Below are 12,872 nucleotides of genomic sequence, written 5' to 3'. Positions count from 1 at the left end.
AAATATGGCTTGATTTGATTAGTTTTTGGGTTTCTTTGTATTTTTTGTTCTAGTATTGTGATATTCTCTAAAAAGAATACATGCACTTAATAAAACTTATAGTGTTCAGTTTTTGTTGACATTGTTAAAATGTGTAATTCTCCTCCTCCTGCATCTCACAGGTGAGCTGTACATTGGTGGTGTTGGTAAAAGCATGTACAGCAGCCTGCCCAGGTTAATAGCATCCCGGGAAGGATACAAGGGCTGCTTGGCATCTGTGGACTTGAATGGGAGACTCCCCGACCTGTTGGCTGATGCCCTCCACAAGGTGGGAGAGGTGGAGCGCGGCTGTGGAGGTGAGGCGGGGGAGCACGCTGGGAAGTATGAAACACCTGTGAATTATGCCTGTAATCTGATTTCCCCCTACTTCCAATCAGAGGAACTCAGAGTGGCTGCTCACTGAAAACTAATTACACCATATTTGTTATGGTATTAAACAGCTTTGTTGAACGCGCCATTATGATTGGCCAGTGAGCACGTTCTGAGCTTTTATTATTCCTGATTATATACGCCAACATGTGCTCACATCACTCTGCAGTCCAGAACTTTAGCTGCTATTGTTGAGCTCTAATCAACCAAAAAAGCACTCAGAAGAGCTCCGAGTCCTGCTAAGGTTGAATAATCTCAAGTGATCTCCCCAGGTAGCCATTATTTTTACAGGAAACACTGGCTATGACACAATAGTTATATAAGTATACCCAAAGTTTGGCTTGAGGGTGACACTTGGGTAAAGGTCATGGAGTCTCCAAAATCAAAAGACATCTTCTTCCTCTGCAGAGCATGAATGAGCAAAGGCAATTTTACACTGGTGTGCGTCGTCAGTGAGATTTGATGATTAGAAGATGGTTGTGGACTGATTGTGGTCTCAGGGTCTATAAAAAGGGTGAATAAAAAACATACATTAATCTTCCTCTTGGCTGTGTGATTGTGCGCGGCAAGTCTGATGATTATTTTGGAGATTTTTCATAGAACATCTGTATTGGTGGAGCGAAAGAGAGAAGCTCTTTTTTTTTTCAGTTTTTAGATGAGGCAGTCACAGTGACACAAACCCAGAAAGACAGTTTATCACATTACCTGTGATCTTTAGTGGAGGTAATTATAATCAGTTCAATCAAATCAGCATCGTACAATAGCTGGTTGAAGACTCAAGAGCAGTTCTTTCTGTCAGAGGACAAATATCTTGTTTATTTTGCAGTAATGACTGGCTCACCACTATGTGTTTAATCCCCTTTGGACAGTAGTGAAGGATGCATGCATAAAATGGAGAGAAGGCACCTGGTAAGTCTGCTGTTTACACCCCGCAGGTCCCAGCACCACCTGCACAGAAGACTCTTGCCACCACCAGGGAGTTTGTCTGCAGCTGTGGGAGGGCTTTTCCTGTGACTGCACCATGACCACCTACGGGGGGCCATTCTGCAGTGACCGTAAGTACAGGTGTATTCTGACTGAATGGGTAGAATCAAAGTCTATCTCAGTTTAAATGTACCACTGGTCATCGCCGGGTAAATTAGGAAACTGGTCAATTGAAAAGATCTTTAGAATATAAATTCCCGTTTAAAGAACATTCAGTCAGACTTGGCTGTTCTAAAGGCTGCAACAATGAACCATCACAGTCATTGTAGATTATACCACATTATTCCCTCTCATAGCAACTCACAGTGTGTGTCAGGACAGCTTGGTGAGAGCTGATTGGCCAGTTGAATACTCTGTATCCCCGAAACTGGAACTGTCTGAATTGAGAAAACAAGACAGAGAGTCTTGTTTTGTCTACAGAGAAATGCTTTTTTCATTTTATCTTACTCAGTGGTTCCCAACCTTTTCGGCTTTTGGACACCTAAAATGAAACAATGTCTCCTCGTGGCTTCTCTTGACAAGAGTCATTTTTTATTTAGGACACTTTGGTTGATCCAACTTGTTGTGATTGATTTCAGTGAGACAAAGAACTGCAGGCTTTTCAGATTAATCTGCCCTTACAACTACAAAACCACACAAAAGTGACATCACATTGACAACAGCAGGAGAACACGTGACATTCTCTGTGATTGATTGGTCGCTGTATGGAAGTGAATTGAAACCAAATGCTGTCTCGAAGGTAGGAAATCAATCTAAAGACTCATGGTGTTCTTTGGAAAATGATCAACAGCAATGCAAAGTAGAGGTGATTTGTAGTCAATGGGCAAAGCATGAAATAACACTCCTAAAATAGTCCTTTAAAAACAGCAACGATCATGCAAAACATTAATGATTGATCACTCTTTAGTCGTTTATGATGGCTTTTCTAGTCTGATGACAATCGCTTGCTTTGGTTTGAGTGACACACTTGCTCACTGTTTATTCTACATTGTCAGCACTAGTATTGTGTAGTTTGAGTGCTATCTCAGGACTGAATGTGATGTCTACATCTCTTGGTCCTATATTTTCAAACACTGACACGAACTATTTAGTAAAAACATTTGCATATATTGTGCATGCATTTGAATACATGGTGATGGACCCTAATTCTAACTTGAGGAATCGATTGCACGCTAATTGCACATGACACGTTGACAGCAGCACATTTCAAAAACCTCTCATCTTCCAGTCACTGCTTCCGCTATAAAGAGCCCTCCATGTCCAAAATAATAGACCCGACTTTTACCAGAAGCTTTTCATACTTATAATAGCAAGAGATTAACATTAAGCTTATTGGTCCAGTGGTCATGGCGAGTTAAGCTTCATTTGCTGCAGAGTCATTTAGAACAACTGCAAGAATTGTGCCTTTGTGGTAATCATTATTGAAATGTGCTGTTATGCAGTATTGTTTTAAGAGAGGACATTACACCCTCAAAACTCTGTAGGGGAGCTATTTGAGGATAATTTGATGCTAATAGTGAGCCTAAGAAAGCCATGTTTGCAAAAAAAAAAAAAAAAGAAGATATCTGACATTTACTGTACAGTATTTATATCTTCTTGTGTAAGCAGAATCGAGATATTTCAAGACAGCGCACCTCATCATTCAGCACTGTGAGCCGTTTATTTAGTTGTTTGCACTGATTGTAGTAGCAATCTAATTAGAGAATTCAGGAAGTTAAGAAACCAACTAAACTACTTTCTCAAGTTGATGAGCAGCACTTACTTAAAGGCACTTCAGCTCGATATCAAAAAGCAGCTTTCCTCTTCCATTTGTTTCAACAAGTTGTCTCATTAATCTGCCTGCTTCCAGTGTTACAAACTTACACACACAGCCAAAAGAGCTTGCTGCTGTATCTATTGATTTAACCTGAAAATCAATAGTTTGTCCTCTGTAGTCTTTATCTGTTGCATCCTTTACTGTCCTGATACTGTGCACCCGGATAAAATGTATATTATGGTGTTCAAGCCGCTCTTTGTTTCCTGACCAAGAGGGCAATATATTCGATGAAACAGGAGACAAGAGCTGCCCTAGTTTACAGTTCTGTTCGTGCCTGTTATATAATTAGGCAAATTAATAATTAATCTTGGTAATAACTTTACAAATGCACTTCATGAAGAGAAGAATACAATATAATATGCAACAAAAAGAAACTGTGACAGCAGAAAAAAAAAAAAAACAATAAAATGTGATGTTGATGTTGTTGAGACAGTAAAATTACAATTTCCAAAGAAAAGAAAAGTTTCCACAACAGGTTTATCAGACACTGATGCTCTAACATGGTGCCTTATTATTGTTCCAATAGAAACTGGCCACATAATTTAAACAGGCTCTTTAAATTTCCTTTTTGATAAGATTTTGTTTTGTCTTGGATGATTTCCATGCATTGAGCCAATGCATGGAAATCAAACCATGGATGGGTTTACATTGGAGTTAGTAGTGCGGTACTCAAATGTGAAGGGGTTGGACATACCATGTGATGTTGGTGGCCCTCTGGTGGCCATGGGGCTCTAAGTAGGCATTTAGTTAGCTTGTGTGTCGGACCTGCTCTAGATCTACTGGACCAATTCCAAAGCTCTTTGTACCTATTAGTCATGTAGTCACCAAAATAGGGCCAAGCTTTCAACATATCAGAATGATCCTTTGACAAATTTTCCCTCGACTGTCTCTCAATATTCTAACATTTGTCCAGCATCAGCCCAGACTATTGTGAGTTCAAAAGACTAACCTACAAAATAAACAATAAAACAACATAAAACATTTCAAAATGTGCAGCTTCAAATTTGAAGTTGGGTCATGGACAGACGGTATTGATCCATCCTTGAGCTTGTACCGTTGCTGGTCCTCACTTACAAGCATTACAGGAGTAAAATACACCCAGTTTTCCAGTGTTGTGGGGACATTTCTGTCACATCTCCATCAAAAAATACAGTTAAACCACTCGGTTTTGATATCCTCAGAAGGAGGAGATAAAGACTTTTTTGCTGGTTTTTGCAGTCAGCAACAAAGAAACTGGCACGTTTTGCTCATACCTTCCACATCTTCTTGTTAGGTGCCGGCATTAGTCAAGAAACAACAATGGTGAGTGCAAAGTAGATTCACTAGCTATGCAGTGGGTGAGATGGTCACCTAGCTGGAAGACATCATCTATATGAAGGTGGTGCTAAACCCATCAGAAGGAGAGGTAAATCTGATGTTGGGCATGTTGGAACACATTTTCTGAAAGGTAGCAAAGGCAAAAAAAAAAAAAAAAAAAGAGAATGGTCTTTATGCGTATTCTGCAGGTTTGTAGGCCATGAGTATATTTTGCATTGTTAACCACAATCACAAAGATTCTCAGGCAGTAAGCTTTTTGTAAGTACTACTCATGTCTTTTTTAACAGAGACAATAGCTCTCATAAGCTTTGGTTTGTCAAAGAAAAGCAAAAAACTACAGATTACACATAAGCGGTTCCCAACATCTTACAAAAAACATCTTGGAATTTCTTTTTGAATGTCTATGTTTTCTGTAATTGCAGCTAGTTTGATGCACATCACATTGTCGAAGCCTGAATTTCAAGTGGCTCCCTAAGGCAAAACCTTCACAGCAGTCTGTCTAACATGTGTTGCAGACATGAATGTATGCAAAGTAATATTCGTTTGCTAGAAATGTGGGGGTCTGGCTCTTCAAGGATACTGAATGAGGATCTTGTCAATTTCAATCATTTAACAGTATGGTTCCATTGATCTGTCTTTTAAATACCAAATTTTTGGACAGGAGCTGTCAACAGCAAATATTTCATGTTTTATGCCCCACAATTTCTCTGTTTTGACTTAGTAATTCCTCCTGATATGTGTTCTTCTAACTGTAGAAAGCCCTGAAAGAGACGCTTTTACTGTAAGATTGGGGTCCTACAGAAACACTACTACTAATGGCAGAGGTGCTGGTACTGGTGCTGGTAAAATACATATTTTAATGCAAAATAATGTTTGGATTGGATTATGTCTGTAAAAATGATCTTGGGTAAGTTGACAAAAATTTGCCTTTTCTGCCTACTAATAAAATGTTTGAACCAACCTGACAACACTGCCAAGTAGCTAAAAAGCTAACAGGACTAAGCTGGTCCTGGTCGACCATCAGAGCCTAGAACCACCAGCCAACCTTTAACTGGTCAGAGAAGCTAGTAGCAACAATGGCTAATGTTGATGAACAATTTGCTGAAAAGCATGGCAAGGCCAAAGTCATGCCATGCCACTGAAAATAGAATTCTCAAGAAAAACACAATTCCGTCGCAGCATTTTAGGTTTTCACCTCACAGTGTTCAGGAAGAACTCTCAATCACACGGGTGATAAATGGCGTGGCTGACCGACACCAAAGGTCAAGCCAATACTTCAGTCCAACACAGAGGAAATAACAAGCCTCATGCTTCACATTGAGCCATCATCAAAGTCATTAAAACAAATGGAAAATATGACAATAATGTGAAAACACAAACAAATACGTAGGCAGGAAGATGGCTTTGTAACCGTCAGTATTAGCTGGTAAAGCCTGTCTCATCTGCAATCTGCTGCTCTGTTTATCTCACCAACATTAAAGCCTAACAAATAATCCTCCCACCTTTGTCTTCTTCCATGTCTGCGCACCAGCCCAGAAGGTCAGCCTCCAAGCAACCAGCATTAATAAGCAAGGAGAGCGGTGTAGTTTACTGATTCCTGACCGTCTGACTATCATTCAAAACTTTAACCTCATAAAACCTCCAACAAAAGTATGGAAGCTTGTCAAACATCTGAGCTTCCTCACTTGTTTTTTGCCACCTTATATTCATATTCATACAGAAAGCAATTTACCAAGTATGCTGCAAACATCTGTGCTAATTACCTTGAGGTCATCGTTTCATCACGAAAGCAACAGCGATATATGATGATGGTTTGTGCTCAGTTTTCACTGCTTCTTTCTGAAAACATATGGAGAGTGTAATTATTGGTTAACCTCTGTCATTACAGATGATTGTTTTGGCATATTCATTACCTGCTTGTGTGTAAGGGTGTGGGTGTGCTGATGTGGGTGTGCTCATCTGTGCATGTGTGTGTGTATGGGCGTATATTACATCGTGGGGACATCTGTTTGCACAATCACACTGTGGGGACTCACCTTCCTTATGGGGACAAAACATCCCATAATGTAAATCATTACATTTTAGGGTGAAGACTTGGGTTAAGGTTGGGATAAGGCTTAGGTTTAGGCAAGAAGTGGTTGTGGTTATGGTCACAGTCAGGGTAAATCTCCATGAAATGAATCTAATTTAGTGTAATGTCTGCAAAAGTGATGGAAGCCTCACTGGGGTGTGCGTGCATGTGTGAGTGTGCTTGCAAATGTGTATGAAATACTGTAGTTTAACGTGTGACTATGTGTGTATTTCCAACCAGTAGTAATCCTAAGCAAATACCAGTACTATTCATGTCAAAACAAAATGTACATGATTTCCCTTAACTTCCATTTAGCGTATAAAAAACTATGACAACTGTGACAGATGTGTTACTTTCCTTGATGTGATGTGAACAATTGAAGAATATAGTATAAAAACACACGATGGCCACCTACTGATTTTAACTGAACGTGACATAACTGTTCCTGTGTCTTTTTTGACTAATCATCTCCGATGTCCTCCCACCCCATCCACACATGCGCCCCACACAAACACATGAAATTCCACCTGACATGGCATTTGCTTAACCACAGTGTTAGCACCCATCAGCTGTCGGCAGAGTGGAACCCACCTTCGCCATTAGTAAGTCAACACTGATTGTTTAATTCCCATGGAAGTAAGGCAGGCTTTAAATTGAGCCTGTGGCCTCCAGGCATGCAGGCAAGGTACAATAACAAGGCGCTCGACAGCAGCTGTCCTCCTTTCCTGTTTCATGTGGCATTTAGCAAGCATTGTATCTAGCTTTTATTTTATTTGTGCCAAAACTGCAATGGTTTTTCATTTCCTCAAAAGAGCTGGGTGAAGTTTGTAGTATTCAGTATCCAGTATTATCAAAGGGTTCTAAACTGTAAGCTGTACTGTAAGTTACAATGATGAGAAATGATCATTTGATTCTGTAGATATATAACAAAAACAGTTGTGTACGTGTGTAGTGCTGAAAAATAGCAATGTACTCGAAATGTACTGTAACGTGTGACAAATCTGGAAGCATAAGTGCTCAATCAAATCCCATTTTTTTCCTTTGACCTTCACTTCAGGTGGAGTCATTCTCGATTATGAGTGTGTCCCACAGGCCACAAGGATAATCCAGGATAGAAGTTCAGGCTTAATCTTGTGCCCCGGGACCAAGGCTCAAGAAAACACATAACATGGTGACCTACCCGAAATAGACTTGTGAGACATGTCTGAGTCTGGACCATAAAGCCAGTGATCTGGACCGAACTTGAGATCAAGCAGACATGTCTTTAAGAGACATTATGCATGCTCATTTTAAGACTGAAATATTCAACAGATTTGAGAAGCCATTGCTCTCATGTACATGTTAGTCATGTGTACAGACTTTTTAATTACAGCACATGCTTCATTCCCTTGTTCCCTTAAATCCGTCGAATGCAGCTGACGGTTGCAGACTTGCTGAAAACAAATGTGAGGATAAACACATTGCACATCAATTTAAGGATTTCTAATTTGGAAAGCTTAACATTAAAGTGACAATATTGTGCTTCAAAGTATGAAAAAGTGGAGTAGAAGGCAGTTACCTCCTACAGAGTCATTAATTTCGGTCGCAACCACTCAAACATCAAATTCTATACAGCTTGCACAAATTGGTACATTAATTAGGCCTTTAAAAACATGGGTGGCATCATCTAATCACTTTAATACCCTCTGTTCAATCTCTACAATTAGCTTCACAGGGTTAAGTCCAAGTCCTAACTCTGCCTCCTGCTTGCTTTATATCACATACATGTAATGATAAACTGCTTTGCTCCTTTTGTAGGACTTTAATGTCGGAGACCCACTTCCACTTATTAATTGTTGACTGTAACATGAAGCATCTCATCGTTTCTAGAAGCCATAAGACATCTGAGGGCAATTAAAAGATTTTGTGTGTTTTCTGACTGCAGATACGCATTAGCAGATCCTGCTATTAACTTTTTAGATGAAGGCATTGCAGGATCACGGGCTCTTCTTCTCAGTGTTGTCTGTCTTTGTTCACAGTATGCCCTTTTAGACTGAGTACAGTAGAGGACTCCATCAAAGGCAATTACCTCTCATAACTTTTGAAAAGTGTCTCTAATTCTAAAACAGTCAACATGGCTGCACACACGCCAGTATTTCATAATCATCCAGTAAATTAATGGATTCTATTTTGAGCCAGTATGCATAGACTTTATGCCATATGTTAGCTCTAACTTCAAATAGGGAAATGTGGAGTTAATGCCAATCTTTGACACATGCATCTATTTCCAGTTTTTGCCATTTGTCTGTGTTTGTCTTTTTGGTGAGATCTGTGTACTAAGGAGTGAGGTATATGAAAGCATACAGCTTGTGATAGACTGTCTGGAGTCTGCAGGATGGATGGATGGATGGATGGATGGATTGATAACTCGAGATACCAAAGCTGGTTTTCTGTTCAAAACAACTTACATAATTAATATACAGTACACATACAGAAATATTCCATGCTCAAGCACCATTTTCCAGACATCTTATGAAGTTAGATATTTTTCCATTAGTTACCTCTGCCATCATCTCAGCCGCCTGGCTTTGTCAGCTTTGTTCAGCACAGAGATAGTGTATCCCATAAATGATCATCTCTGCCAAATCTTTGCTCTGTGTGAGTCATATATACTCTGAGCCCAAGACTGCTGGCGCAGCTCCCCACAGCTACATTACGGAGGTAGAAAAGCTTGAGCATCGTGTAATTGACTAGCAGAGCTTACGAGGTTTGAAAAGTGAACCTGCGACTTACAAGAAGCATTGATTTAATCTTTGTAATTCTTTGCCAAAATAAAAATCATGCACACTCATGCTCCAGTGTAATACACCACAGGTCAATGTCTCACCACTCAGTGCATTTTTACAGCTTTTCCTGCCTTTTAGGCATGAGTGGAAAGATTTTGACATTTACATAGATGTGAAAAGAAGTGAATTTCCTGAGGGAATAATGCCCCCTTTGACTTATTTTAGCTTCTCTGTCCTTGCAGATTCTCACATTAAAAAACGTCTTTGTGGTCTTATGTGTTGTATTTTAAGCGGCTTTCTTTAAAGGGAAATCTTGCATCCTAGGAATGCCTACGCAGATATCAAATACATAGTAAGTAACTTAATAACTACTCTGTGCTTTTCTATTCCTATTTATCATTATGTTACCCATTTTCGGAAATAGGCTATCAGTAAGGCTGACACGCAGACTCATACTGTTTATTAAGCTGATAAGGAATTAATGCTGTTGTATCTGTAAAGAAAAACTAATGATTGTGTTCTTCCAACTGTGCACATAAGAATTTCAGGCACTGAATAAGAGACTGAGTTCATGTGACCCAATTATTTTTGATAAATAGCAATAGCAAGCAAAAATAGAGGAAGGGATTACCTAAATAGCTTGCTTCCACCAATGCGGTAAACTGAAACCATCACATTTATTGCTATTTGTGGTGGGTAACAGAGCATAGATGTGCAAACTGTTCAAACACGAAACAGGCAGAGAGGGCAAAGAATTAGGTCTCACCCATCTGAGAATTCCTCTCCTTCAAATGTCAGAAGATGACATTAAAGGAAATGGAGAATGACTGAATTAGATAATCATTTCTGGAGGAAATAAAACACCTCAGTATCCTCAAACCAAGTCAAGACAGGTGACAAAACAGGTGCTGCATTTAGTCATTGGTTAATGGCAGTTCAGTAATGGTATCATTTGATAATCACTGTTTAGAAATAAACAAGAAATCATAAACGTCTAAAAACGCAACATCCTGCTCTGCTTATACCAGTGCCACAGCAAATGCTTCTTTCTGATTGGCTGGCGAGTTTCTTTCCCCTCTCTAATATTGATTTTGCATCATAGTTTACAGTACAGTACCTCTTCAATGTGGAGATGAAAAGAAAATGAAATGTTTGATTAATATTCATTCAAAGTTATGAAGTTTGAGTTTCCACTTTTAGCTCCAATGACATAACACAATGTCACAACAGGAAGTGTTACTAATCAACTGCTCAGAAAGTCCCTGTGTGAGCTGGTCACCGTCTCCTCTGTCCTCTCTGTTGTTTGTTGTTTAGATAACAATATTCTCGCTGCCCTTCAGGTATTCAACAGAAAACTGTGACTAAACTGTGACGATTTCTGTTAAGCTGGAAATGCTTGAAGTTCTCACGTTTTTGTACTCTTATGTATATTAGTGTTGGCTACAATATTCAGAAAAATGTTGCACATGTTACTTTAATATACTCAAATGTTTCTTACCGCCATATTTTAATGTCTAAAAGGCAGTGCTATACCGTGGGTTTCAACTGTATTGCACTTGTGACCACACTCAAAAAAGGTATCGAGGCACTAGAGTAAGATGTTACATCACCTCTTGTGTAGGAACACAGTGTGTGAACAATTTCTAGATAGAAGGCAAGAATCACAGCCTCACTAGTCTTATTATTATAACTGAATGGCGTTTCGCTTTCCTGAGGTTAAAGCTTTGTTAGGCGATTTTGGCACTGCTGATCTGCTGAAAGCAGATGATTGCTACACAAAGCTGTGAACAGCGGTGTTGATTCACATGGGATCCACAGAACAAGTAACCTTTTTATGTAACACTGAGTCATTTGATTCAATTGTATATAGACAAAATATTGCTTTAAGTATCATAGAATCACTATTCCTCCATGTATGTCAAATCTGTCGGCATGAACTTAACATGTCCAGATTTATCCCTCATAGTACACTATACTTTAATATTTCCATCTTTGAAAAAATCACAGATCAAAGTCTGATATGAACTTATGAACTAATATTTATTTTAAATGCTGCAATCTAAAATATGTGAATCAACAGCACATTTATGGAGAGTGAACTGAAGTTAATAAGAGAATTAGGTGTCTAACAATGTCTTTTTTCATATTTAAGAATCCCCTGTTATCAATGTATTGCACAGGACCTTGTTATTATTCTTATTTAATTTTTCCTTTTTACCTCAGGTGTGTTTAAAACACCAATAATAACTTCCTCCAATAATAACTTTTTCTGTTTCCACTTCAAATCTTTAGATAAGATCATGTAGTGCATGTGTTTCTCTCTTGGCCATGTGTTGGTTGGTCGGCCCACCACTTTCGTCCTGAGTGAAATATCTCAACAATTATTGTATTGATTTCCATGCAATGAGACTCATTATTCATGGTCTTTCATGTAGCACCATCATCAGGTCTCTGATAGTTTTTTTTTAACATTTGCTATACAACCTCACTGAGCTGCTAGCATAGCTGTTGACTTTTGTTATTTTCAGGGCAAAAATTCAAATTGTGTTTTAGTAACTAAGTGCTTTAATGCTCTCATTAGCCCCAAGAATTTACGTCATCAGCAATCAGTAATTAGTTCCTCCACATAAACCTGCTCATGCTGTGAAGCCACTCGATGTTGCTTCCTGACCTCTTGTAACCTTTGGGTAAAGAGTCACAGATCAAGATAATTTAATACAAGCTGATAGCTCATTAGAATGCAAACAGACACGGGCTGTGCTAAGCTATGTTTAACAGATTGGAAAGTACAAGCCACACTGCCAGTTTCACTCAGATATGCGACAGGTTATTTCATGATTAGTTATGGTCTCTTATGACTCACGATGCAAACACTGACTGCTGGAGAGGGAGTTCAATCTTCTGCCAATGTCACACTGACTAACAGAGTTAGAGAGAAATATCCAAACCTTCACTAAAAAAAAACTTCAGTCCACTGAGGAGTTCAAACCGCAGGTACATTGTGTGAGATTGGAAGTTAAAGGATGCAATCTAACATCATTCTGCAGCCAGTTCCACAACATCAGCCTGGCCATTCTTGTTTACCATGTGAGTTGTGCTTGCATGCTCCTTTTATGAGTAACGGTGGCTTTTGTTGGTATGTGAACTATGATGCTAAGATGTCTATGTGTGCCGGATATGTGAATTATTATTTATTTATCCATTACTACATATACTATCTAAGAGTTTTGCATTTCTCATAATATATCTTATCCTGTCACTACTAAACTGTGAGGATCATTCATAGATAATGATTTTTATTATTATCAAAGGCATCCTGATTCCCAACATGTGGTAAATACAGAAGGTTTAACTTTGGCAATTAATGTCTAACCTAATTACATCACTATCCTTGCACGGCTTAATCAACTGCACTTGATTGTTCAGGTAAATCAATCCTATTCTTGGATTAATTTTGCCTCATATCAGGTTTATTCAATAATATTTAAATACTTCACCGGGAAGAATTCAT

The 12,872-nt window shown here is 38.9% G+C and overlaps 1 protein-coding gene across 2 annotated transcripts in view; it reads left to right on the top strand.

Moving 5' to 3' along the window:
• Nucleotides 1-12,872, top strand: part of LOC139345105 (neurexin-2-like) — a 111,463-nt gene that overhangs the window by 58,946 nt on the left and 39,645 nt on the right. For both annotated transcript variants that reach the window (XM_070983591.1, XM_070983590.1), the window contains 2 exons: nucleotides 162-335; nucleotides 1,344-1,463. In XM_070983591.1, coding sequence (XP_070839692.1) covers nucleotides 162-335; nucleotides 1,344-1,463 — 294 coding nt within the window. The remainder of the gene's footprint in view (nucleotides 1-161; nucleotides 336-1,343; nucleotides 1,464-12,872) is intronic.

Source organism: Chaetodon trifascialis, chromosome 16, assembly GCF_039877785.1.
Source record: "Chaetodon trifascialis isolate fChaTrf1 chromosome 16, fChaTrf1.hap1, whole genome shotgun sequence".
NCBI classification, from domain to species: domain Eukaryota; kingdom Metazoa; phylum Chordata; class Actinopteri; order Chaetodontiformes; family Chaetodontidae; genus Chaetodon; species Chaetodon trifascialis.
This window is presented reverse-complemented; position numbering and strand designations above follow the sequence as displayed.